Consider the following 27,526-nt stretch of genomic DNA (forward strand, 5'->3'; position numbering starts at 1 on the left):
GAAACTTTTCTAAAACAATTTCCATATAAAAAAAAATGCTGTTGTAAAAAGCGCTTTATAAATAAATTTTGATTGATTGATTGATTGCTAGAAAGTGGCTTGGGAGTTTGTATAGATGCTGTCTACTTATTCATGGGAGTCGAGCGGAGTAGTGGGTAGGTTAGGCTTGGTCTGCATATGCGCAGTTCAGCATGACTCGGCCGTTTGACCCGATGACGTGTTCTGCGCATGGTTTGAGAATCGCCATTGAATAACAACTTTTGGTCATCTTTATCGTACTTTTCTTTAATCTTTGTTCGGACTTTTACCCGATCATTTCCTAGTAAACACTGCTACAGAGGCGAGGTAAAGCGTACATTTACATTTTCAAGTAAGCAATTACACAATTATATTCAAACCAGAGTTGTGTCATTTGCAGTGCTTTGTCATGTGTCCGTTTCTTTAGCCAAGATAAGCTATATTGTGCTATAATTACTATACAACGCTAAATTCCACCTTTCCCACAGCTTTGAAATGGCAGTTGACTGGCTTGGGTTTGGCTACGCTGCTGCCATAACCCTAGGAGGATTTCTGGGATACAAGAGAAAAGGTGTCACTTTCTAGTCACGTAGTTAAAATGCACGAAGCAGCGTTCATTTGTCAATGGCACACTCCCATATCCATGTAATTAGGTTTGATTTGACATTTTTAATGTCAACAATTTGGAAATAATGAATGTTAATTTTCTACAGGTAGTGTCATGTCACTGATAGCTGGGCTACTATTTGGCAGCATAGCTGCTTATGGGGCCTTCATGATTTCAAATGACCCAGCCAAGACTTTCTACTCCCTTGGTAAGTATGCCTGATATGCTGGAAGGAGTGTTAACCACTGCAAATCTAAATTATTACAGTTATTCCTCTAATAATATCACATTTTACTCAAGGAGTCTTGAGTAAAGACTGGAAGGGGCTAAAAGCACTTTCAATGCTACATCAAATATCATGTTTCAAAGAGTGTGTTTTAATCCTGTTTGTAGCAAATGTAAACAGCCTCCAAACATAATTTAAATGTATCATTTATTGGTCAGGGATGGTCGGTCCTATAGGTCTAGTTGGAATTTCTGAGTGGTTACATTTCTCTAGCCCCTATTAATTTGCAGGTGTTTTTAGGTTTATTGTTTAATCTGCAAATTCCTTGATTCAGAGTCTGCATCTCCCGCATGAATCTGCAGATCAGTTCACAAAAACTGAGCAAATGCCAGGTTCTTAGCTGTTTGTAGTTCACAGAACCTGCCATGGATGAAACTAACTTCTAAACACTATTGAGAGGTTTTTTCATTGAGCTGGTTATTGACGTGTATGGAAATAGCATTTCAAATATATATATTTATTTTCTCGCTTCAAAAATGTATTTTCTCATTTCAAATTTATCTTTGTTTACTCAGTTGCCTCAGGAGCACTGACAGTAGTGATGGGAATAAGATACAAGAAGTCTGGGAAAATGATTCCCTCTGGCATAATGGCAGGACTAAGGTAAGAATCATTAAACATGTTATAGTTGGTATTGCACGGTTTTTAAAATGTATGTATAAAGTGCCTTGTTTGTTTTCATTTTATTTTGATGTCGGTTAGAACTAACCCAGTGTTTCAAATAATAAACATGCAGTCAATATTTAATCATTCTCTTCTTGTTTTTTCAGTTTGTTGATGGTCCTGCGACTTCTCCTCATGGGGGTGTTTGCAATATGATTCGGAGAGTGTCACTGCAAGATGGAAAGTGTCACTGCAAGATGGAAAGTGTCACTGCAAGATGGAAAGTGTCACTGCAAGACCCATTTCCATTTGCCATTTTGTTCTTACCGATATGTATTGCTTTTGTATTCATTATTTTTGTACGTTCTTTAATGTCTTGATAATGATCCTGCACTTATGATTGTATTGATGTATTTATGTAATTCCTAAAGTATGCAATGGGTACACAATTAATGGAAACTGAGTGAGTAAAAAGGACATTGGTAAATTAAATATGTGGATGCCTTACAAACAATGTGGCATCCGCTCCATACTTGACTTCGGGGTAGTTGCCGTGCAGCCCCCACCCCATATTTCTACATTGTGATGTTGATATTTTTGTGATCTCTAAAATCGAGAAAATGATCATGATGCCGTTTTTGTGGAAGAGCTGTTTGGAACTAAATGGCTGGGCTATCAGCCTGTGCAGGTGGGGAGGAAATGTTGGACCATAACAAAGTGAATCAGAACATACGGGACTAGCGATGGATCACTTGATTAAGAAGTGGGAACTAAAACATCTGTATCAGCAAATTATGGTTGTGTATATTTCTTCAAATGTGTTTCCAAATGCCCACATGATCAGACTAAGCATTTTAATGGCCATGGGAGATTAATGTTAATAAATGTATATGTTGTGATTTGTTTTGTTTATTAAATAGGCAGATTGTGATTTATTAAACATAGAATGACCTTGTGAAGACTGCATGGGGGCTTTAATCAACAAGTCCAAATGGGTCATCGCTAGCTTATATAGCCACAAAATCATAAACTGCCCATTTGCAAAAATGTGTCTACTTAAAATGTGATTTCAAACCAAACCTCATGCCTAACCTTAATTTAGTGGAAACTTCAATGGCACCGCCCATAATGAAGCAAGCTTTTGGACTCTAGAGTCCTCTAAACTTACATACCAGACAGCAGAACGTGCAGATTCTTGAAGGGGCTGTCAACACTCGCAGTTTTCGAGTCCCGAGGTTTATGTATTAAAATTGTGTTCTAATGCTCTGTTTCATTGTATCTGTTGTCATCTTCACAATTTTCCCTTTGATTGATATCTAAAATGCATATAAAGTTTAGTGTCCAGTACATATGCAGCGCTAGTTTGGTTAGTTTACGGACTGTAACCAAACCGGGACTTAAATATTTTCAAGATCTGAAGGAATCTTCTATCCCGGGCGCGTATTTTTTTCTGTGCAGGAAAATCAACCCCATTAATGAGCAAATATTTCATTTCTGACACTATTCACACATTTCACTGCTTGGCATAGCCTACAACATAATCCGATGTCCAGTATAGTCGACTACAACAGAAAATATATGTACAGTATACCCGCACAATAAGTATCTTTTTCGAATCTTAATCGTTTTGTCCCTCGAGGATGATAGGATATTCACAAGGGCATGAAGTACCGGCAAACAATCGATGTTGTTGGAATAAGCAACAAAAGTGATATTAGTTTGTTTCCAGAACGGAAGTCTGGCCACTGTAGAAGTGCTATTATTCTCCACGAATCTGCATGGTAGAGATTGAGAACTAGGATTCAAGGCCGATTCAAGCGGCTCAAAATCATTGTACTTCCGGGAACGAAGCGAAGAGGACCAAGAAGGGTACATGGGCCGCCCCGCGTGAAAGTTATGGCCAATGGTAGGAGTTACCAATGGTATATTTGCATATATGCGAGGCATCATGGGGAATAGACCGAGTTTATACTAAACATACTTTACTGTAAGACACATCACATTTTCTTGGAAAATATCTAATTTCCTCAAAATATGTAATTATATCTGTGAGTTAAATGTTAACACGATCCGTTCAAAACCGTGAGGATAAACTGTATAGCGTTTTCGATGTATATAAATCAACGGGCTACAAGCTTGTACTGGATGTGAGGGCGATCTGGCTGCGACATCTGTCACCCCATTGATCGCTAGGGTTGATTCGGCTGATCTGGCTGGCTAGGCGGGTGTCCCCTTCCTCCCTCACCGCTCCATGTGCGTCCCTCCCGAAGCCCCGCGCTCGGTGGAAGAGGATGAACCCGGACGAGCATCGTTGGTATACGCGTAGCTGCACTCCCCTGCTAGAACCTCCAAACAAGCTCAAGGCCCATTTGTAGGAGAAACGTAGGGAAGTCAAGCTCCAAGACTTCAGGCACATCCATATGAGGCACTGCACGTGGTAGTCTGCCTTCTTTTGTTAACAATTCTGTCACATAGACAGGCATGACAAGTTAGGTAGTGTTTCAACTGTCTGCCCCAAAACATGCATGTCATTTCAAAAGCGGCGCCTGGACTAGTATAGGAGCCTAGTCCATACGTTTTCATAGCCAAAGACAGTTTGACGTTGAAAAACCTAGATAAGCTAGATAAGTCTATGTTTAATTAAAGTTCACATTCTGTACACAGGATCATTTAAGGAAGATAAAAGGGATATAGCCAGACTACAGAAAGATATAGCCAGACAATAAAATGAATTTACAGGTAATAGTCTGATATTTTTCAAGCTGACGCCAGATAAACAAATGATTGGTTACAATATAACTAATATGGGACACATGAGTTGTATTATAACCAATACTTTGTATAACAGAAGGAAAGGGCAAATCTCGAATTTAGACAAAGTATTTTTAAAAGATTTAAAAAGCTCTGAGCTGAAATGCTATATAGCAAAACTTTCAAATGAAGGACACCTAACTATTTTTTGTTGATGTTTAGTTTCGAAACATAGCTTTATTAAAGCCAAACATAGCTTTATTAAAAAACACTCTATCCATCACTTGCGCTGCGTATGCTGCGAAAATACCGGAGGAGGGTATATCTGCAGACCGCAAGTCAGGGGCATAACTTAATATGGGGGTTCCTTAATATTAAGTTACGCCCATTGAAGGTGTGTTTTCGATTAAGTGCATGCATATATGAAGGAAGTATTACAGGGTCAATGACGAAGATTTTGGTAAGTGCTTCCAATTGACAACCGCTAGCTATATATTTAGGGATAGTTAACGTGTTCGCTAAGATCGCTTATCTACTAAAATCTTTGAATCTGAGATTCGAATAGCTTTCCAGAGACAGACTACACGACAACCCTTATAGTTACGTTTAAAGATAGCTAGCTACGCGACGAGGTAGGCTACTTGTTATTATTTCTGCCATGTGGCACATGGATTGCGATTATTACCTAAAACCTACCGGTAACGTACCGCAGCGTTCCAGCTTGCAGTGCAGCTGCAACTTTGCTTCAATCGAATCCTGGTTGAGGCGTATTGACAGTGCATGAGGCTCCAACAGAGGGTGGTGCAAAATGTACACGGCCCGGGATTTGACAGGTGGATGTCAAACACGGTTGCCTTGTCTCGCACCACATGGGGCTTAAGCCAGGTCTAGTGTATTAGGGTACGTTATAACTAGCTAAAGATGTGTGATGCACCTGTCACTCTAAACAAGCAGGCAAGATCCATTTATTTTGTAGCTTAATATACACTATGTTGTCATTATTTAGAAATGTAAACAAAATAATATTTTGTCATGGCCATCTTCTATGCAGTGGTGTAAAAAATAGTATTTGGCTGTGTTCACCGGTTTTGTGAAGTTGCTAAGGATGAGCTAAATTACCTAAACAGAGTTCATAACTAACCAGTGATCTTAATTGATTATTTACACTCTTCCTTTTAATTTTATTGATCACTGGTTAGTTTTGAACTCTCAAAATAATGTGTACAATTATGAGATTAGTGTGTTTGGCAAAAAAAACAAAAAACAAGTATTAGTAAAGAGCTGGTTTCTCAAGCCCTTAAAACCAGGGATCAAGTGTGTAATCCTCACATTTAACAGTCATATTCAAACAGTCACCAAAACAGCATTCTATCATCTAAAAAATATTGCAAGATTAGCAGGCTTGGTGCCCCAAAAAGACCCAGAGAAGCTCATCCATGCTTTTATCTCTAGTAGGGTTGACTACTGTAATGGCCTCTTAACTGGACTCCCCAAAAATACTTTAAAACAGCTGCAGCTCATTCAGAATGCTAACCAGGACCAACAGAAAAGAGCACATCACTCCGGTTCTGACTGGAAGCATTGGCTTCCAGTCAGTTACAGAATAGATTTCAAAATGGTGCTTTTAGTTTATAAATCTCTGAATGGTTAAATTTCTGATATGTTTGAAGAATATAAACTGAGCAGGGCTCGATGTATGAATTGTGCTGTATAAATAAATTTGCTTGCTTTACCTGGTTACTTAGATCTTAATTAGATACTTCCCTAAAGTGGTGAACAAAGCCGAACACAGTTGAGTACTTTTACTTTGCACTTTGTACACCTCTACTTCTATGTGATTTTTGTGATCTTTCATTTCAGTTCCAAAGATGCGTTGTTGAGCCAGGGTAAATGCCAACATGGGCCTTTTCTGAGACTGGGTAATCCTCACCCCTGAATGATGAGGAAATACAGGGTGCTCTGCAGATGCTCAGAGAGGCTTCAACTCCAGAGGAAGAACAAGAAGCTCTCCCATTCATGTTTTTGAAGACACTGAAACATTCATAGACGAAATAGACAAAAGAGGACTTAGTGATCATTTTGAGCTTCCCTGTTAATTATGTTTGTTGATGAGGATAGCTATTAGCTGTATTTAAACCATCAGCTAATGCTGGGTTCCACACAACAAAAATTACAAGATCCAGAAAACACAATATAATTTAATGAGACAAAGAGACAAGGAACATCATTTATTTAGCAAGAGTAAACTGGACAGTGTTTTGGAAGTGTTCACCTGGCCATACAACATGATAGGATGAATCCAAAGCCTACAGAATCTGGGCAAAGCTGAATACACAGTACATAAAGAAACAGTTTAGTTTTGACAGTGTTGGAATGTAATGTTTAGAATATTTAATGGGGTAATTAAATGTTTAATTGTCTAACTGGCATATCATTTAATTTTGTATTTCTTAGGTTATGCCATTAATTTTAAGATTTTGGGCTATATTAATTGAAATATGTTGTACTCTTTTTGACCTGTTCTACTTATAATTTATGCTATTGAAATAACTTTTAGGATAAGGGTTAAATTAGATGTAACACATATTCCTCCCAACAATGTTTTAAGTCCATAACCACATCATTACTATATAATAAAAATTGTGCTTGTTCCAGGCACCCCTGGATAAATGCATTGTTCTGTAAACAGATGTTGACCTGACCTCTAAATTATGCAAATTGAAACTTGCCACCTTTATGCAACAGGCTATAGAAAATTCCACACTTCCAGTTACCAATTTCAACTTTCTAGAAGATTGCTGTTAAATTGAACAATGCAAGTCAGAGGAAGGAGAAACCATTACAATGATTTGTATGAAAACTGATCCATGTCTCATTCTTGACTGTAACCAAAACTTTTTTAGAGGCACTTCAGTTTTCAAATGAATGTATTTCAGTTGTTTGTTATCAAACTATTTTAATCCTGTAACAAAATACAATTAAATGTTATTGGAAAATACCATTTTATTTTACATAATTGGTACAAGCATAATCCGACTAAAGTGCAGTATTTAAAGCAAATACACTTTTGCTTTCTATATCAGTGCTTGAACCGCTTGAACCTAGTGTTATATCTTGACAAATTTTATTGAATGAAATCACATGGACTCTGAGATAAAGTTGTAACATTAGTGTACTCTTCCTCCATTAGTACACTCAACGTAATGACGTCATATGCATACATGACATCTAGTGTTGAAACGTGTGTCAAACCAGGATGTACCCAATCTGACCAATGGCGAACATTGGTGGGTGTTACTTAATATTCAGGAACCCCCATTTAAACTGACCAATAGCGAACATCAGAGGGCGTAACTTAATATTCAGGAACCCCCATATTAAGTAACGCCCCCGACTTGCGGTCTGCAGATATACCTTATTGAAATACCGAGGTAAAGTTGGTTTTATATTCAGAAATTCAAAAAAAAAATCATAAATATCCTATATTAGGTTGGTTAACTTTCACAAGCCATTATTTGATCAAACAATGAAACATAGATTTCTTGAACATTCTGTAACACTGAAAAACACTGTTATATCGCAATAACTTCTTCAAAAAGAACTTCAAGTTCAAAATATTCTCCAGTAAGTTACAACCTAAACTGATCAAAATATTACACTTAAATTTAACACACAATTACCATTATAGCGCAATAACTTTTTCAAAAAGTATCATAGAAACTTCATTCCAAGTTCTAAATATTCTAGCATTGATCTTGATTGCCACAAAATCCCAGATGATAAGCTCGTTCTATTTCGTGAAATTTTTTAACTATTCTATCCACAACTGAAACCGCCATTCCTGCTAACACCGAAAAGCGTTGCAATATGATCTCGTGCCTCGCATGAGAAACGTCATGCAAAACAATTCGAAATAGTCATAATGACGTTTGAGATAGCTGCAACTATTATTTTGAACAATCAAAACTAAAATACAGATATCTTCAATTTCCATTTGGGATGTGTAACGTGTCGAGTGTCGTTTTCAGCGAGGTCATTGCTGATATCTGTAATTCACTTTTGACTAGTCAAAACTGAACTACAGATATCTTTAACTGTACTTTTGACTAGTCAAAACTGAACTACATCTATCTTTAAATGTAGTTTTGACTAGTCAGAATGACGTTACAGATATCTTGAATCAAAATTCTGACTAATCACAATGCAATTACGACTAGTCAAAAGTACGGTGTTGTATCTGTCATGTTAATTCCGGACAGTCAAGTATAGCGAATAAATGTTAAAACGGCTTGCCATAATCGCCCAAAGTGGCTCGCTTGTGGGCGTTCCTGTGTGGTGCGGGCATCAGCATTATAACCTCAATTTAAGCTGTGGTATCAATTTTTGAGCATAGCCACTAGCCAGACAAAACCTCCCGTGATTGGTCAGTTCACAGAGATTGGCGTGGGTGATTTGCGTAAAGTTGGGAAACAGAAATGTTATTGTCTCCCATGCTTGGCCCAACATGCCTCTTGCGACGCCTCACTTAATTGAAAATTAAGTGTGTAACTGAGAAGTAAAGCACTTATGTCATTACTGGAACCAGGACACACAATCGCGCAAAGTTCACTGATGGAAGTACGCCCCTCCCACTGCATTCTTGTTTTCTGTAATCGGTGGATACGGAAGGAGTTCAACTGTGATTTTGTGATTTTGTTCTGCATGATTATCAAAAATGAACAACTCTTTCTTAGCAAAAATGCAGTCCAAAGTCGAAATGGCTAAAGGTATGAAGGAGGACGATAAGTTATACAGATATAAAGGAGTGTTATACCCTGTCCTTATGAGTCCAGAAGAGAACCTGAAGGCGATTGAGACAATGGAAGCAAGAGTAGATGATGTAGTGTTAGTTGCATATCCCAAATGTGGTAAGTCAAAACAAAATGAGTAACTGAGAAACAATGAAATGGGATCCGTTGTCAATGGGTCAATCATGATTGAATATTTTTGTCAGGTAGTCATAGACTACTACATTAAGTTATACATCAACTTATTGAGTGAAATAAGAAGTGTTTACTTGTATACACTCAGTCCATACCTACTATAGCAACTTTTAGCCCAATTTTGTAAGCACTTTGTAAGTATTTTTATGAGAGAATGGTTTCAATCTAAGACTATACTTCAGTTGTTTCTAGGAAACCAGCTCTTAGTGAATTGACAGTGATATTACAAATATTTGGTTATAATTAAGAACTGACTAGTCTCATGGTGAAAATGTTTTTTGAAGAACATCAAAGGACATTAACCATGTCTATTTCAGATCTCTGTCAGTTGAAAAGTCAAAACACCCAACAGTATGTGGACTGAATGCTCTCTGTCTCTGGAAGGTTTCAATTGGATGTTGGGAGTGCTTAACAAAATCATAGCAGCATCAACTGGTGGGAAAGCAGAATTCAAATTCCCTGCAATGATGGAGTTCGGTGGACCAGAAATACAGGAGGTGAGTTATGGCAGTCAGGTCCCCTGTAGCTTCTGCAACACTGCGCAGGCTTTCAGCCTCCCTACAATCATAATAATAGTCAGATAGACTACAAAGTTATGTAATTGGAAATGCTGTGTATGTTGTTTGGTATTCTAGGTCACACTAATACATGAGTCCCCTGTAATTTAAAAAGGCCCTTCAGCGGTTACATGCATAAGGTAAACTACAACACAAAATTCTTCTTTCTTGATTAGTAATAATAAAAATAGCAGCAGGACATATTAAAAGTAAGTACATACATATTTACCACGACTGAGTGTGGGCTTAAAGTGCCTGCTTCTATGGGTGAGTGTGAGTGTGTGTGTGTGTGTGTGTGTGTGTGTGTGTACACACCTGGTTCCTGCGTGGACCCCCATGTTAACAGCCATTAACACTGTGTTCTAAGACCCAGTGCTCAAAGCTTAGTGGCGAGTTATTGGGGAACGGTAGTGAAGCCTGAGCTACAGTCAATGAAGAGCAGTGACCCTGGCCAAATGCCTTTGAACTAGGCCGTGACAAACCTCTCCAAACGCTATATGGTGATGGGTTGAATGAGCAGTAAGTACTACATGTTGTCTTGGGCACCAGGAGGTTTGTGTTCTCCATGAAGCAGTAGGAAGTAAGAAATACAGCCTTTGACATGGGACGGTTGATGATGTCCATGAACATGCCCACCAGCTGGCTGATACAGCCACTAATGGGAATTCCAGTGATGTGACAGTTGAAGCTGGGCTTCGCATCATGCCTCAAGTTTTTTAGTAGTCTAGGTCGAAGCGATGCTTTGGCACTTGTGTTAAATGATAGAAATGGCCCTTAGTTGAAGAACTACCTGATCCGATCCTTTGTAGTTTTGATTCCTGTTTGAACTATCCGGTAGTAAAATACCAGTACCCCTCACTTCACTATCAAGTTAAAAAAGCACACTTGCCATTTCAAAGAACATCCACCGCTTGTTGGAATCACGCACACAAATGTTGTCCCACGTGTCTTTATTTCTTCACTCATTCAGTCAACATGCACTCACATGCATATCTTGCATATTGAAAAAAATACATTCAGGGAAAAATGAATACACATTGTGTATTGTGTGTATTCATTGTGTGAAGAGGCTTTTGTAAAATTATTACTGAAGATAACCAGTGTAGGCTATAATCATTTTAATGTTAGGCCGCTGTGTGTTAAGCGACTGACATGAGTAACCTTCTTGTGGTTCATGATTGTGAAGCTTGAACATTTGCAGGGAAAATAATGTGGCTTCTATTTATTATTTCACCCAGCAAGGCCTTGAGTAATTTTGACTGGAGAGCTTCACTGGGTAATTGGGGTTCTTGATGGTGATATTGAATGCTGCAGGATCTGGGTTTTTCCATTCAGGATGTATCCAAAAGGATACTGTGGGAACAACATCATCCTCATAATAAAGTCTGTGAATGTTGATGTATATTCCTCAGTGTTGGTGGTGTCCTGGGTGGATGAATCTCTGAACACCCCCCCCCCCCCCCCCAACAGAGTTGACTAGTTTTTCCACTGTGTCCATGTGATCCACCATCCATGTTTGCATAGATTCTATTGTGTTCTGAGAACAGGAGCGTTAGAGCAACCGCATATCACGTTCCGATGTACCAGACAACTTGCCTCCTTGCAGGTGATTCGCCAAGCACCTTCCCCCAGATTGCTGGGGACACACATGCACCCAGACAACATTCCTGAGTCCTTCAGTGCTAAGAAAACCAAGGTTAGTATTTTTAACAGGAATATACAGCACAGTGTTCTGACAGAACTCACAAATGCTAGGATGAATTTCTTACTTGAAACAGCAGCCTGTAATTCCGCTGTTATGAAATATTGTTCCTGTGCAGTTTGATCACTTCCTTTTGTCGATTAAAAAACAGATGCTGGTGATGTTTAGGAATCCGAAAGACACTGTGGTCTCCTTTTATCACTTTACCAACAAGAACCCGGTTTTACCGACTGCAGAATCCTGGGACTGCTTCTTCTCCGAGTTTATGAGTGGACAAGGTAAGAGAAGAGAATTTATGAACATTGCGTTTATATACCCGGGGTTTGCTTAAGGTAGAAAGAAATATTGAGTGAGATATTTTACCGAAAGCGATACCATTTCAGTGAATAATCTTAACAAAAAGCATTTTATTCCTGTATACAGTTCCTTGGGGTTCATATTTTGATCATGCACTTGCCTGGGAGAAGAGAGTCAATGACCCTAATGTGATGATAGTCACCTTTGAGGAGTTAAAACAGGTATAAAACATTCCTTGTGTTTTGTATACAGGCCATAACATTTGCATTCCTTTATTTATATTGCATCCTGTTTATTTGGGCCTAACCAGGACCTGAGTGAAGGTGTGCAAAGAGTCTCTGATTTCTTTGGTCTTAGTCTCAGTGATGCCCAGGTCCAAGCCATTACTGAAGAGAGCACTTTCAGTGCTATGAAAGAGAGCTCCAAGGAAACATTGGGTCAAATGGGCAACGTCATCTTCAGGAAAGGTGGGTGTGCGCTCGCATGTGTAGCAATCCCTCTTATCAAGAAAAGTGACCACTATGTTATATGTAGGCTATACTACCTAGACTAGGTCAGCTGTAAAGAAAAGATAACTTTGGTCTACAGTACAGACAACTTCATTTCTCGTGATTTATGTCCAGATTACAGAATTCTAGAAAGGTTAAGTACCTCTTGCTCTACCCTAATAACCTGTTGTAGTCCCTCTGTGTCTGTCATATCATATGTGATGCATCTGGCTTGTTTTTCTCCCTAGGTGATGTAGGGGACTGGAAGAACTATTTCAGTCCAGACCAAAGCCAGGAGATGGACACAGCATTTGAGAAGCACCTGGCAGGGACTAAGCTGGGGGCCAAACTGAAGTATGACCTGTACTGCAATTAGACGAGCACTGATTATACTAATGATGGAACGCTGGGGAAACGCATGGATTATGGACTGTTGCCTCCAGCTGGCAGGGGAGCTGGATTTTGTAGTCCGCCCTTTTTGATCATTGCACACAAGTTTGTTGACTGAAGTTGGTTCATTTATTCATACAATCTGTATTTTATAATGTTAGTAACAGATTTGACTCCAGTGTAATCTCCCACACATTGTAGTTTAATGAATGAAATGCCACATGAGGTGAAATAAATCATATGCTTATGGTCTTGAGTGAGGCCTTTTAATGACCATGGATCACATGGTGACTTATATTACCGCTGGCCTTAATGGTGGATTTCAGTGCATATAATACAGGATTTAAAGCCAATAAAATTGTGGTTGCAAAAAGCCGATCCTGTCGAAGCTGTCTCTATCTTGTATTATAGAATGGAAAAGCCTGTAATAATCTATTCTAAATTATATGGGTTTTATAATCATCTTATCTTGATAACCTTGTGTGCTTTGACCAAGCCAACAGTTAAAACAGCATTCTTCATGCTTCAGGTGCTCATCCCACAAATGGCTTACCATGTACACAGTTATATAGACTTCAAATGAGTGCATGAATATGTAGCGTTTGCAGGAATAACAGTGGGGCCAAAACACAAGTATGATCTGTACTACAAGTTGACAGCAGTAGACCAGCACTGACTAAACTGAGTGCAATGTTCAAATCCAGCAGGCAGCAGAACTGGCATGTAATTCCTGAAGAACTCCACATGCCTGTAAATGCCCTGGTCCTGTACATTCCAGAATGACTAAAACCATTTTTGCTTTTGTATAATTTTGCTCAGTTCATGTAAAACAAAACTCCTCTGAATAATGTACCACTTTGTTGATCAACAAAATATCCCTCTGGTTATAAGCATACAAGCTATGATTTGTAGAACTGGAACAAAAATACAGGTTAATTTATAACAGAAGCACATAAATAGCTTACAATCATGTTTAATTAGTTGACATTTTACAATTTTCCTCAGCATGTCTTTTGTTATTAATTGTTGATGTACATATTACTGGAAAACAATACTTGTCAATTTGGTCCTTACACATACTGTATGTTACAGGTAATCTCAGGTGGGCTGGAGTAAGAATTTGGTTCACACCCTACATGAAATTATTTCTGCCTGATGCCAAAATATGCTGATACAATTATGACTAAGTAACAATATATAAGGAATTAATTCAATCATAGTCATCAGTTTAATTTGGTGTGTAGATGAGCATCAGATTTTCAAATTTAACACCTCAAACACAGTCTTAGTATACACATCATCTGGCTGAGGCTTCCTCTTGCTGCCTGGCTGCAGGAACTTGTCAATGGCTGGCAGGCTTTTCATCCTTGCCTGAAAAGCCTGAAGGAAAAAAATAAAAAAGTTTAATGTAAATATTCTACAGTTTGCATGAAGTCTACAAAGTGTCACATAGCATCCACACATCAATCATGTCACGTCACTATCAATGAGGAACTGGAGGAAAAACAGAAATAACCATTTAAATGTATTTAATAAATAAAGCTGTGTAATGCTGTGAAAATATCCCCTTAATAATGGGTTGTGACATCTTTTGCTGCAATGTCTGCAACCAAACGCTTGTAACAAGTAACACAGGCGTTAGGTATTACATAACTTTGAGCAAATTATTTGATTTATTTAAACACTCAGGTTCCCCTAATTTATGTTTTCAATAAATTTATGGCATTCGGTGTCGGCTAATGCAAAAATAGAAAATAAGAAAAGAGGCAAATACTATCACTGCACTAGTTCTCTCTCCATCCACAGTGTGCAGTTGCTCATATCACCAATTTAAAGAGAAACGCCTGGGGTAAGGGAAACAGCAAAAACTCGCACTAGCTCACTTGGAGTGTTGCAACAATAGCAAACAGTGTTGTACAATAAATGAAGTGGTGTCTAGCCAGATATATAGTATGATATCTGACTGATGAGTCAAGAGTTGTGCAACGTGCAAGAAGTATGCAATATTCATAAGCTGCAAACCTATAAAACGTTATTATATGCACTTAAAATGTAACAAGATCTTGCCCGTTACTTTTTGTGACAAAACCAAAATACATTAGTAATGCACTTTACCTTAAGAGCAGGGAACTCCGAAAGAATTGTAGGAAATTTCTCCTCCAACATCAAGGTTGCTTCAACTAGATGCACATCAGCGCAGCTCAACTGATTACCCACCAGGTACTGGGAGCCGGCGAGCGCCTGTGATGTAAGAACAAACACACCCTCACATTATGCAATTCATGAACTTTTACAAACTTTGTTATTTTCACGTCATCTATTGTAATTGCCATGTTAACTACTGCCTAGTTGTAGGTTATTTTTATTCTTCCTCTTAGTAAGCTTTACTCCTCCCATCTGGACAAGGCCCAAAGTATTCAGTACCTTCTCGAAAACAGGGAGGTAGCGGCTTGTAGCTTTACTCTTAATTTCATCCAGTTTAGTTTTCTTGGCATCAGGTGATAGGAAGGGCAAAACCATAATCATTTCCATCAAGTCCCTCAAACCCTCAGCATACATATCAATCCTAAGGTAAAGGAAAGCCACACTCTTTAAACCATGAGATATTAACAGAGTCTCTGCAACAAGTAATGACCCAACAAGTAAATAGCTCAGTAGTTAAAATGCATACACGCTAGAATTCCATAGTCAAAAATGTATACATACATAACTCGTTCTTTTAGGTCTTTCCCATAAAGATGGTATTTGGCTGCTATGTAGCTTAGGATAGCTTTGGTTTGAACCAGCTTCATTCCATCGATTTCCACTAATGGCACCTGTTCATACATGAGTTCGCCATCTGAAATTTGTTTTAATAAATTAGACATCCTTTAAAAATAATTAGCATGCCATCCATCGTGACCAACTTACCACTCAACAGCTTTAGATATTCCTCACGCTTTGTCAAATTCACTTCTTCAAACTGTAGACATAAAATGTATGCTTTTAGAATGACAACCTACAATTGTACTTCCACTATTTTCTTGGGTTATCCTACTTCAAATGACCAGAAAAAGAAAAGTTATATGAAGAGACCAAATGCTTTTATTTGTTCAACTTACCTCAACTCCAGCTACTGCTAAAAGCCATCGAATTGACTCCATTTTCCCCCTTCCATTGAAGTAGGTCAATACGACTTTTCCAGACATGGTGAAATTGTAGTTTACTGTATGAAGGGGGGAAAAAACAATCGTTTCCATTACGCTTATGCGTGTGCAAAATGCAGTACATGTTTTAATACTAAGCATGGTTGTGGTGTTGCATTAGATAAACATGATATTTAAAGACTGCTCTGATACTACACAAACATTTAGGAAAATAAATATTGGAAAAACAAAACCATACCTTGCTAAATAACAAGGGTAATACGAATAAGATTACTGACCGTATTTCCAACAGAAGTAAGATCACGGAAATCAAGTTCCTGACATACGCTCAAAAGAGCTCTGATTACAACATACCCAGCATTGTTGTCGGTTGTTATAGGTCAAAGCTAACGCAGGTAATATTTAAGCCAATCATTGCACACGTTTTTACAGCATGAAACCAATAAGAGTGAAGAACCGATAGTACAGGTTTTCTTTCACTAAAATGTAGGTTGTCGTTCTAAAAGCACACATTATGTCTACAGTTTGAATAAGTGAATTTGACAAAGCATTTCATTACTCCAACTAGAAAAACGCTTTACTTCAAAACTGTCATTTTATAGATGAAATATCTTGCGAGGACAAAAATCAAATTAAACAGTTCTATGAGTGGAGCGTCGCCCACTCCGACGCTTCGCTCATATTGGTTTACCCCTCTGCCAATAGGCAGGCACTGAAAATTTAAATATCACACCTCTCATGGCCATCTGCCCCATGGCTATAAAAAAGGTCGTCACACTCCAATCGGTCTACCGACATACCTTTTTTCACGAGAAAAGCGGTCAGTGACAGGTCAGAGCATGAACCCAATGGGCGACGCTCCACTCATAGAACTGGGGTTATGAAAGTAACCATTGTTCTGTATAAGCTTTGCCCATAGGGGCTTCGCTTGGGCTCCTATTGCTTTAGGGCAAAGCGAGCAAGCCCAAGATGTACTCCCTTCCTGTCACCAAACAGGACGGCCCAGGCGTGGAATCACAACACTGAGCCGCTTCCATCCGGCTCACACTAAGCACATACGGTTGTTCGCTGACCACAGCCCCCAAACGAATGTATTCACGGCACCAACCCACCCGATACCTCCTCAATCAGCCTCGACTGAATCGGAGCGTCCGAGGCCAGCCCAGAGAACACGCCGAGACCTGGGCTCGGCGCACAAGTAGATGCTCAAGCACACACAGCGCGAGCACCATACACATATGCGCACAGGCACCCGGAGCAGCGGACGGTCCTATGTCAAATGTGCCCTCCCAGTAGCTCAGCGGACCCGACCAAAGAGTCAGGTATGCCGCTTCTTAAACGGTGGGGCCTTATGGCCCCCGTCGTTCTGTCGGCGGGGAGGAGGAGGGGACGACCTCTGGGGGTGAGGTTCCCGCACCTCACGCTGCGTCGGGCACGCCGCATCCGATTCAGCTGCACCCGCCACCTTAGCGCGGCGATGTTACGCCCAGTGACGCAGACGACCCCCAGGCCTCCAAGAGGCCTCAGGAGGAGCAGAGGACACCGCAGACGGAGAAGGGACCGGCAAGAGGGGACCGAAACGGAGACGCTTCTCCCTGTCCTTCTTTTGGCGCACCAGGGCCTCGGTGACCGCAGCGCCGAATAGTGCGTCCTCCTGAAGTGGAGCGTTTAAGAAGGGGACCTTCTCCGGCTCCTTCAGGGAGGTCAGCGCCAACCATAGGTGCCAAACCTGCACCACCGACGTCCCCATCACCCGACCGGCCGAGCGGGAATTGGCTTGGGTGAGCTTCAAAATGGCCGCCGAAGCACACGCCACCTCACTCACCTCAGCCGGGGACAAAGAGCTGCGACCCTCCGTCATCCCGGCCACAGATGCAACCAGAAGGCCCACATTGTTGCAGGCCGCGAGAGACTGCACCGAGAGGGCGTATTGTTTCTCCGCCAGGCTGGCAGAGACACGGTCCCTCACCGAAGGCAGGGCGGGGCGCCGTTTCAGGCCCAGAACCAGGGAGGACGCCAGTACTGTTTCCAGGGGCGGGATGCCCCTGCTCAGCGTCTCCAACCTCCCCTCCACAGTAGTGAAGGCGAGATGTGACTTCAGTCCCCCGGGTCATGAATGGAGCGCTCCATGCGTATTTACGCAGAGAGGGGACCTCCGGCACAGCCTCAAACAAATCATCCCCGTCATCTGGCACAGGCACCAGCATGGGGATGCGCAGGCGCCGGGCAGCGGCAGAGATGGCATCAAATAAGTCCTCCTTTACTGCCGGGGGGTCGACACCCCTGTCCATGGGGGTTGTGACAGCCTCCTCCGAAGAGGAAGAGCTGGAACGACTCCGCACCCGCTCAGCCGAGCGGGGGAGAACAGTTCCCGAGGCGGGCGGAGCCAAAACCGGGCCGGTTTCCTCAGGCTCCGACCCCGACTCCTGAAAGGAGTCCTCCTCAGAGAGGAGAGAAGACGTCGGTGAGGGGGACCTCCTTAGCGAAATACGCAAGCTGCTCCATCCTCACCGGTAAAAGGAGGACAGTGCAGGCGGTGCATACGGGCTCCTCGGTGGCACCGTCACGAGCATGCAGCGGTTGTAACGAGTGAGATTGTCATGACCAGGACCACACCCCTAAATGCATTGAAGCAACTGCCATGTGATTGGTTGATTAGATAATTGCATTAATCAGAGATTTAACAGGTGTTCCTAATAATCCTTTAGGTGAGTGTATGTACAAATAACTGCACACATCTATTATCTCCAAACAGGTTCAAGGCAAATTTGTAGAATAAACATAGGGAGGTCAAGCGCCAAACCATCAGGCACATTGCTTTACTTAATTCAAATTGAAACAGTGGGAAATTGCTTAAAGAGTTGGTAGGCTGATAGGCTAGTTAAAAACAATAGCCACTTTGTTTGATGACCATATTAAAGCGACATACAAAACCTTAGAATAACTTTAAGTGACTTTATTGAATATAAAATCAATTACTTTGAATATAAAACCATAAAAGTCAGACACAATGGTTCTTACAGCTTAGCTTGTCCAAAACAGTTTTCAACAGGGGAAACGTGTCATAACAATACCAGATAAATTAAATATTTAGCATTGGCATTTGGTAACTGGCAGTTATATGTTTGTACAATTTGGCCCATGAGAAAAACCAAGTCAACATACAGTAGTATATATTTTTAAATACTTAGAGCCTCTCAATAAAAAAAAGCCATATGATAAAAAAAAAAGGCCTGTTCCAAAAGCAAAAAACTAACAAAAACAATGAGTAACAAAATGCTCATCTCCAGAATGTCTCATGAACGCAAGCACCAAAAGAAATATTAAAACATAACATTAAGAACAGTTAGAACAAGCGTTGGCCAATATGACCAACAGAAATGAAGAAGAATATCACAGTGATATTTGCAATATAAAATGCATAAAGACTGGATTGGTAATTGCAAATGCACATTTTCATGGGCGTGTTACAAAATCTATGGAACAAACATTGTACAAAGTTATGCTATGCAATTAAACAAAAACACTGAATCTGTCACCAAACAAAATGGCAAGTGTCTCCACAGCAGGTGATAAGAACAACTTTTTGCTGAGTGCATTGAGCCATACACCGTAACACGCGCACACACGCACGCGCGCGCGCAGAACAATATATACACAGAATAATACAAAACCAAGGTTATTGCTGTATAACATGTATGAACTTTGACATGAAAACGTTTTACATCGGATAGAGAGTACAGACGTCCATCTGTACCAGGACACAACACTGGTACCCCACTGAGGCCACTAGCGATGTCCATATTTGGCAGACCAGTCTGTGCGCCCATGGACGGCCGGCACTGGGGGGCGAGACCGCAGGCCAGACGTCGACTTGGTGGGTGACGGCACGTAGGACGAGGCACCCGCCTGACCTCTGCTGGACGACCTCCAGGTTGCATAATCTGTGACGGCAGAGACAAGGCTCGTTACGACGCGGCTACATTGCTACACCGGGACCTGCCGGGAGGTCGACAAATGGGAGCGGGGACTACAGAGATCACTCACTTGATGCAGTCGAGTCCCCTACTGGTGCTAGTTGCACTCTTTGACCAGCAGAGCCCACCTCTTTTTTGTAATAGGACGATGCATATCCACTGGGAAGGGTATTTGAACCTGAGATCCAAGGTCCAAAGAAAAGTCATGTTTAGTATGGCTAATGGACACCTGTAACTGATACCACACCCCCCTCCCCTTGTGTAATGTGGACCCAAAGTAAATCAATACCATGAGTACTTCGGTTAGGGAGTGTCCCTCCTACCGGCACACCTCCGCTGTCCCAGAGGTTGCTTTCACGGTAGTCTTTATTGGAATGTATTGCCATATTCTTTTTGGTACTTAAACCTGCAGGGTGGTACAGGAGAGAGCTGGAGTGAGTTGGCAGCGCAGGCTGTCCTATGGCCATCTGCGTGTGCAATGACAACCAAGTCCTCGTCAAAATGTGATATGGCAGAGATACATTTTTAAAGTAAACATGACAGTTTGCTTTTGTGGGGTGGTGCTTTAGTGAAACATAGATCATGATTTGTTCAATTTGAAATAGTCCAACCATCCCCTTCATTATCAACGCCTCTTGCCGAAAACATCAAAACAACCTTTCTAGATTTTGCATTCAGGAGGACATTGAGTCAGGTGTCAGTCAGGTTTAGGTTCTCCAGAGACTGTACATAAAATAAGGAATCCTAATTATTTGCAAAACGTCCGAGACATTTAGTTGATAGGCAGAAAGGTCCAGAAAAGTCAGATCTGATGACTTTGATATAAATAACAGCAACCAGATGTGCCTTATATAAAATATACATCTGGATGTAATGTAAGGTAAATGGAAGGTTTGATATGTCTACCTGGTAAATATCTTGACTGCTTCAAGTAATGCTGTTTGGCAGAGGCTGTCCTTGAAGGCTCCTGATAGGACATGGCCTTGTTCAGATTTAAAGGCGCATCATCACCGCTCACCACTTGCCCCTTAACTTTGGGGCTGCTAAAATCCAAAACAGTTCCAAACCTGAAAGACAAGAAATACATAAAGTCTTTATCTGCTAAGACAGACCTAATGGTTCAGTTTAACTCAGGTCACAGGGGGTATTCTGAGGGGACGGAGACTCTCACCTGGTCAATGTCTCATCTCTTCGTTTTTCAGCAGTAAAGTTTGTTTTTCCTAGAACACTCAGTGAGGTCAGCTCTGGGTCCTCAAAGTCATCCCAGTCGTCGCCCTTCAGGGGACCGTTGCCATGGCCCCAACGCCGGCGGCCACCGCCTTTGGGCTTCATCTGGTAGCTTAAGAACGTGTCGTTCTCAGCCTCCTGGGTCAGCTAAAGAATAAAGAAAAGGTGAAAGAATTTCTTTGGAGAGAGAGAGAGAGAGAGAGAGAGAGAGATGAGCAAGCAAATCATTTCCATTACGCATCTGAAGAATTCATGGATGCTGCACTGTTTAGAGATTCTATCTTGTATTAATGAAACACCCTGTGTCCCGATTACACAGATGAACGGTCGCCACAGTCAGTTCGCCCTGGCTGGAGGCTGCAAACTTACCTTGCCCTGCAAGCTCTTGTCAACAATGTAAGGTAAGCGGGTGAGTGGTACCCTCTCGGTTTCCTCCTGCTTTACGATGCGGTTGGGCAGCAGGTCTGCTGGCCTCTGGTACAATGGAACCGCTGTAGGGGGCAACACTGTGACTGGCTGGACCTGCTGGAGGGGCCTGGACGAGTTGAAATGCTGATTTGAGGACGCTGGTTGTGGAGGGGGCACTGGTTTGAGCAGTAGCAGTGGCTGCTGTTGTAGTTGCTGCTGCTGCTGTTGTAGTTGCTGCTGCTGCTGTTGTTGTTGCTGCTGCTGTTGTTGTTGCTGCTGCTGCTGCTGTTGTTGCTGCTGCTGCTGTTGTTGCTGCTGCTGCTGTTGTTGCTGCTGCTGTTGCTGCTGCTGCTGCTGCTGCTGCTGCTGTTGTTGTTGTTGCTGCTGCTGCATTGGCTGCTGGGACTGTTGTGGTGCCTGTGGAGGGAGGGGACCTGGCTGAGGTCGGCTCTGCTCCAGTATCTGCTGAGGCGTGCCCAACGCCTGACCCACATAGAAATAGGAGTACCTGAGGGCCTGCCAATGGAGAAGATATAGGATTTATATGGAGCACCATGCAGGAAATTCTAATTAGCGAACATGCAATTTAATGTAAAGAAGGAAAGATTTTTGATCAGTTGTGAACAAAACTTCACTTACGATCTAAGAGTGATTACAGTATTCACCACTGAATAGCTACTTCATTGGGTTCAGTTTTTTTGTACAGTTCATTACCCAGAAGCCCCTAGCCAGGGCGGGCTACCTGTGCAGAGGCTGGCCTTTTCTTGGGGTCCCACTGGAGCAGGTCTCTCATCAGGTGGACGGCCTCTGCGCTGGCGTTCGGGATGAGACTCCTCAGACTGCTGGGGACACACTGGGGCCAGCGGAAATTCATGGCCGCCGACAACTGGAAGCCCTCCGGCCAGTCGTTCTGGGAGCAGCGGTTCAGACGGCTTATTTTAAACACGTCATAATTACACAGGTGTAACCGATTTTAGAAATGGAATAATCTGGGAAGATGCTTTGTCATTTCAAAAGCACATGAGCAGAGACTGATAGCCACTTATCTTCGGTGAGGTTTGATTCATGCATTTGCAAAAACCCAATACATCTCAGTTTTACAAAGTGCGGGCGCTACAGCTTGTTCGTCAGGCTAAAATACCGTCGCAAACAGACTCAGAGACCAAGGCTACCTTCTTTGGAGTTCCCAAGACTTGGCAGATTTTGAAGATGGTGTCCACTTCACTTGAGCCAGGGAACAGAGGCCTGAGGGTGTACAGCTCTGCCATGATGCATCCCACAGCCCACTGGTCTATAGGGGAGCTGTAGGAGGTGGACCTAAGCAGCACCTCTGGAGCTCTGTACCTGGAATACGACACGGGAGGAGAAGCTCTTTATAACCTGGCTGATGCCCCCACATGATGGAAGACAGTGCAAGATGACTCATGATGGCAAAAGTTGACAGAAAATGCCACATGAAGAAAACACTGACAGACAATTAAACTGAACATTGGGATCTTTTCGTTTCTTTAAAACTAAATCATGCGAAACATGGCAAGGGAAATTGCATGTATGCGCATAAATGTAAAGAATTAGCATCATAACAAAGACAACTTAGTGATGCAACGATTATGTTCTGTCAACCTCCCACAATCACTCGGGAAAGCATGTTGTTTATTAGGCTACAGATTAAATAAATTATGACTAACTTCAAAGTGCAGGGATGGGCAACTAGTCTTTGTGGACCAGAGTGTTGTCAAACAGAGGAATATAGTGTACAATGTACAGTAGATGTAGGTACAATTGTTTTACAAATAAAACAAACCATCTTGTTGAAACGTAGTCTGTGTATGGCGGCCGAGATCTTATCTCACGGGCAAGTCCAAAGTCAGCTATTTTCACAAGCTCTGGTCCCATGCACAGAAGATTCTCAGGTTTCATATCCCTGTGAAAAAAACCTACGGGCAAATGATATAGTGGGCATATAACAAAGTGAAAATCATGTTATAAAATAGTTTATCAAGTTCATACATTTGCAACACAAAATGCTAGTGTAAAATTCCAATAGGTATTAAATTAATCGTACCATGCTTATGAATAAACGCTAATCCCTGCAGTATCTGGAACATAATATTTCTTACGGCAGATTCAGGGAATAGCCGAGACCTGTAACATGATACAAACAACAATATAAGAGGCCAGGATTTTGACCTATTTCCCAATTTTGGCCAAATCCCCAAGGCACTGAACACATTTAAGGATGATATTAAGGCTGTGTGAATAGAGACAAATCTTTATTTACCTGTCTTTCATAAGTTGATACAAGTTCTCCTTCATGTATTCAAACACAAAGTACAAGTGGTCATTTTCCCGTATAACCTCCTTGAGTTTGACCACATTCGCATGGTTGAGTTTTTTTAGGGACTAAATAAAAGAAAAGAAAAATTAGGTAATACCGCAGGAATCAAACAATAGGGAAAATACCTATATAACACTGCAACACATAATGCAAGGCTTAGATACATAAAAAGCACTTTTAAAGAGCGTCAGACTTTTTCTCAAGTAAGAATGGTGCTATGCCAAAATGTGGAAATGCACAGTATGACTGGGAAAATATACCTCAACCCAGGAATAAATACTCTTTACTCCTAATCACCCCAAAATAATGAATGAATAAGATTAAAATAATGGTAATTCAAATTAAACTGCAATTTTTGTCAGACGTTTGTGCTGGCCAATGCTAAAGCAAGCCATAGGATTTGACAACACTTATTATAACCACTCAGCCCAAAAACAAAACTGCATTTTCTTTACCTCAAACTGAAATCCTTCATTGTACGATCATTCCATTGCAGTTTTTATTTAAATATAAAACAAAATACCATAATTTGTAAACAGATCATTTCTAACCAATCAAAGTCAAATACTTTTATTTTTTTTTAAATGTTACTTTATCCACAAGTTCTGGCTCATAGCCGACCAATTGTTTTTTGTGTCCCAACAGATGGAATCCATTGATTTCTAGTACTAATCAGAAGATTTGTTCAGTAACTTTTGCAGTGAGGATCAGTTCATGGAAAGTGTTACTACCACAGAAGACATTCCATTCCAGACTCCTTGCTGAGGATATTTGTTTATTTTCTGCATTTGGGAAGCCAGGCAAGTGTTTTCATGGAATCAAATGACCTGCTCTTGCTGTCCATATTTTGGCAAACCACTGTTCTGAATCAATAGAAGAAATAAATCAATAGTTGGATCCTTAGATTTGACTGGAAGAGAACACAAAAGACTGTTTCACAATGAAAGCTATAATGAACTGTTTATACATATGGTTACACTGTGCAAACTGAAGACAGGGTGAAGCAGGACTCAGTTCACATGCACTGAAAAGTATAGAGATTCGCCTAAATGGAGGCAACTTTCAACATGCAATATCTTTTTAAAAGGCAAGCGCCATTTACAGCTGAGACTAAATGAGATTGTTCAGGGGTTTCTTCAAGAATGCTGTTACGCTCTGTGGGATTCAAGTTCTAGGCACAGACTAAAACTCTGGGCCAGGTTGAAGCACTAAAGAGTTCAAATCCAAGAGCCATACACTTAAGAGTCACCTTCACGATTCTTTGGGCTGTTTCTGTGGTTCTGAACTGAGATGGAATTCAATAAGTGGTAAAAAAAAAAAAAAAACAGAACAAGGTGAAACAGTTGTGAAAGCCTAGATTGCATTCATGATGTGGCCATGTTTTGAAATTAATAGGAGCAGCACTTTACCCTTAAACATCCCATCTGAGATGGAGTACTTACTTTGACCTCACGAAGATTCATGCATTCCTCCCATGAGTAGAACTTCCGCTTCATTCTGAAACAAATATGCAATAATTAACAACTGCCCTAAAAAAAAAAAAGACATGTATAATGTAGAACTTCCTTTTATTGTAAAACATATTGAGACTTTTGATATAGATATAAGCAGACTGAATCATAAATATCATAATGTATGACTGAATAGACTTAACGGGTTAATAACATTTAGTCTCAGGACCCCTCTATTTCGATCTCTAAAGAGCAACGACACCACCAGCATGGATTTATGATGCTAGTCTGTGGCTGCCTCACCCCCCACGTACTTACTGTGAAAGCTATAAATAGAAGCCAGAGGCTTTTACATTGCCCAAAGGTACCCATCAACAGATGCCTTTTTCCTTTTTAATCAGGCAGATGGGTGGGCCTGTCAGTCACCCATGCAAATGTATTGGTCAATAACTGCCTAGCCCATTGTCACCATAACCACACATGGATGTTGGAGCAGCCACTGGCCAATGCCATTCATAACAAATCCCACAAGCAGCTCATTTTTATACAGGGATTAGCAGCTACAACCCGATTTATAGCTTAAAACCCTCCAATGCAGGCACCAGGGGGTAACATAGATGGATATACAGATGGACTACAACTGCAAAGAATTCAAAGCAATCTCCTTCAATAACAGCAATGTGCCACCCACTCACTTCTTAATGGCGACCAATTCTCCTGATTCCAGGCTGCGGCCAAGGATGACAGAGCCGTAAGTGCCATCCCCAAGCTGCCGGAGTGTGGTGTATCTATTCATGGTACTGCCCTCTCCTCACCATGGCCTGGGGGTGAATCTGACCACTAAGGGCTGGAGGAAAACACAAAGGGCAGCCCTCTGGCAGCTGTTGAGTGTAACCAGATTTTTCTGTGACAACAGCAGTGGACCACAGGCACAGCTGGAGGACTCATGTTGTCATGGGCTTTTAGCCTCCTGACAAAAAGGAACGGGGTATTATTAGAGGAAGACCGGACCATTCAATTACAGAGGTAAAACATAAACTTGGTTCAGATTTCATACAGTGCAAGTAATATGAAACAAACAGGTGCTTATTATAGACCCATTACAAAATATACCTAACTTACCTGATTTGCTACCTGACTTAATTAGTACTCAGACCTAGCCAAATAGTTATGTATTCATTGACGTTAGCTACCTGCTCCAGCATGAGCTGGGGAAATTCATTTTTATTTTTTAATGACTGGGCGTCTATTGCTCAGAAAACGTCGTATTTTGAAAACGTCATATCAAAATGCAAAGGGTACCTAAAGCAGTTTTGTAGAACAACCACATTATTTACTGTGATTACACACGGAATATAGGCTACGTTACTTCCAAAAAGTAACAGCAGTCTTTAGGGATATTAGACCCATTTGCTGGATCGGCCGCAAGGCAGTAATGAGTTATCATGGAGTTGACAAAACACAAAGGTTGAAACGTAGGCTATAATCCATGCTTGACTGCAAAAAATACATTTGTTCAGCGAAACGTCAGATTTTGGTAACCAACTGGGTATTTGTAGTAGTGTCAGCACATACAGTAATCAATTGCGGTTTGATTTTTGGTGGCGAAGACCGTCATACCGTGTCCTCTACCGCTGAGGTACTGATTACTCTACATTTGTGTCACCTTACAGCAGTGCAGACATGCATTATATGGAGAATAATTGACTGGTGAGATGTCTGACTAGAAGGTCAGACTAGAAGGTCAGTTAATAATGTTATGTTTATAAACTTATCTCGTTAGCTGGCTACTTACAGCAATTAACAACAAATGCTGCAGCTAACGTTAGCTAGCCACCCGAGCATTCTTTGATTGCCGCCAACAAAGAGTAATGAAAGAAATAAAATATCCTCACCCACTCAGTTTCAGCTTGAACAGCAGACATCGGAATACAACATTACTAAACTACTTGGAGTCGACCACGCTTACTCATAACATCCACGAGTGCGGGCCCATCACAACAAATCTCAGCTGCGCGACCAAGGGCGTAGCAGATTTGTGCATTGTACTTTAGTGGTGTTTGACGCGGGTGGTTGGTAACCAGTACAAGTAACCATTACCACCACCTACTGGATTTTCCCTGTTGGCGTTCTGTCCCATATATATTGTTAGATGGCTTTTCTGTCTAAAAGCTTATTTTAGCGTGGGTATCGCAAGAGGCGGAGCTGTAATGGGCATGGCTGCCAATATGTTTTTTCATTTATTTAAAATTTTTTTATGGCTGCCAATATGTGCCACAAGAACTTATTGAAGTTTGT

At 41.2% G+C, this 27,526-nt stretch overlaps 4 protein-coding genes across 7 annotated transcripts; 2 read left to right on the forward strand and 2 right to left on the reverse strand.

The window, feature by feature from the left end:
* The first annotated feature begins 102 nt into the window (after nucleotides 1–102).
* zgc:163080 (TMEM14 family protein) lies at nucleotides 103–2,413 on the forward strand. Of its 2 annotated transcripts, none has more exons than XM_010888953.4 (5): nucleotides 103–345; nucleotides 507–589; nucleotides 732–833; nucleotides 1,427–1,514; nucleotides 1,682–2,413. In XM_010888953.4, the coding sequence occupies exons 2-5, from the start codon at nucleotides 514–516 to the stop codon at nucleotides 1,728–1,730; spliced, it is 315 nt and encodes a 104-aa protein (XP_010887255.1). In that variant the 5' UTR covers nucleotides 103–345; nucleotides 507–513; the 3' UTR covers nucleotides 1,731–2,413. The 2 variants fall into 2 exon arrangements, with proteins under 2 accessions (XP_010887255.1, XP_010887254.1); XM_010888952.4 differs by having other exon boundaries at nucleotides 104–370.
* Nucleotides 2,414–8,768: 6,355 nt separating this feature from the next.
* LOC105021351 (sulfotransferase 6B1-like) lies at nucleotides 8,769–13,057 on the forward strand. Its single transcript, XM_010888954.5, has 7 exons — nucleotides 8,769–9,172; nucleotides 9,632–9,744; nucleotides 11,411–11,500; nucleotides 11,658–11,784; nucleotides 11,930–12,024; nucleotides 12,114–12,270; nucleotides 12,540–13,057. The coding sequence occupies exons 1-7, from the start codon at nucleotides 8,980–8,982 to the stop codon at nucleotides 12,665–12,667; spliced, it is 903 nt and encodes a 300-aa protein (XP_010887256.2). The 5' UTR covers nucleotides 8,769–8,979; the 3' UTR covers nucleotides 12,668–13,057.
* Nucleotides 13,058–13,636: 579 nt separating this feature from the next.
* Nucleotides 13,637–18,415, reverse strand: gsta.1 (glutathione S-transferase, alpha tandem duplicate 1). Of its 3 annotated transcripts, none has more exons than XM_010888956.4 (7): nucleotides 18,339–18,415; nucleotides 15,783–15,886; nucleotides 15,592–15,643; nucleotides 15,388–15,520; nucleotides 15,106–15,247; nucleotides 14,797–14,922; nucleotides 13,637–14,061 (listed from the first exon to the last, which is right to left on the reverse strand). In XM_010888956.4, the coding sequence occupies exons 1-7, from the start codon at nucleotides 18,367–18,369 to the stop codon at nucleotides 13,933–13,935; spliced, it is 717 nt and encodes a 238-aa protein (XP_010887258.2). In that variant the 5' UTR covers nucleotides 18,370–18,415; the 3' UTR covers nucleotides 13,637–13,932.
* Nucleotides 18,416–18,762: 347 nt separating this feature from the next.
* cilk1 (ciliogenesis associated kinase 1) lies at nucleotides 18,763–27,306 on the reverse strand. The gene is given in 16 exon segments (XM_034292798.1): nucleotides 18,763–19,771; nucleotides 19,875–19,982; nucleotides 20,094–20,210; nucleotides 20,711–20,871; nucleotides 20,976–21,178; nucleotides 21,401–21,724; nucleotides 21,762–21,799; nucleotides 21,802–21,955; nucleotides 22,182–22,349; nucleotides 22,612–22,783; nucleotides 23,244–23,376; nucleotides 23,505–23,584; nucleotides 23,721–23,842; nucleotides 25,220–25,274; nucleotides 25,924–26,198; nucleotides 27,124–27,306. Coding segments are annotated over 15 exon segments (2,091 nt in total). The 5' UTR covers nucleotides 26,025–26,198; nucleotides 27,124–27,306; the 3' UTR covers nucleotides 18,763–19,616.
* Nucleotides 27,307–27,526: the final 220 nt, after the last annotated feature.

This window comes from Esox lucius, chromosome 6 (genome assembly GCF_011004845.1).
Source record: "Esox lucius isolate fEsoLuc1 chromosome 6, fEsoLuc1.pri, whole genome shotgun sequence".
NCBI lineage: Eukaryota > Metazoa > Chordata > Actinopteri > Esociformes > Esocidae > Esox > Esox lucius.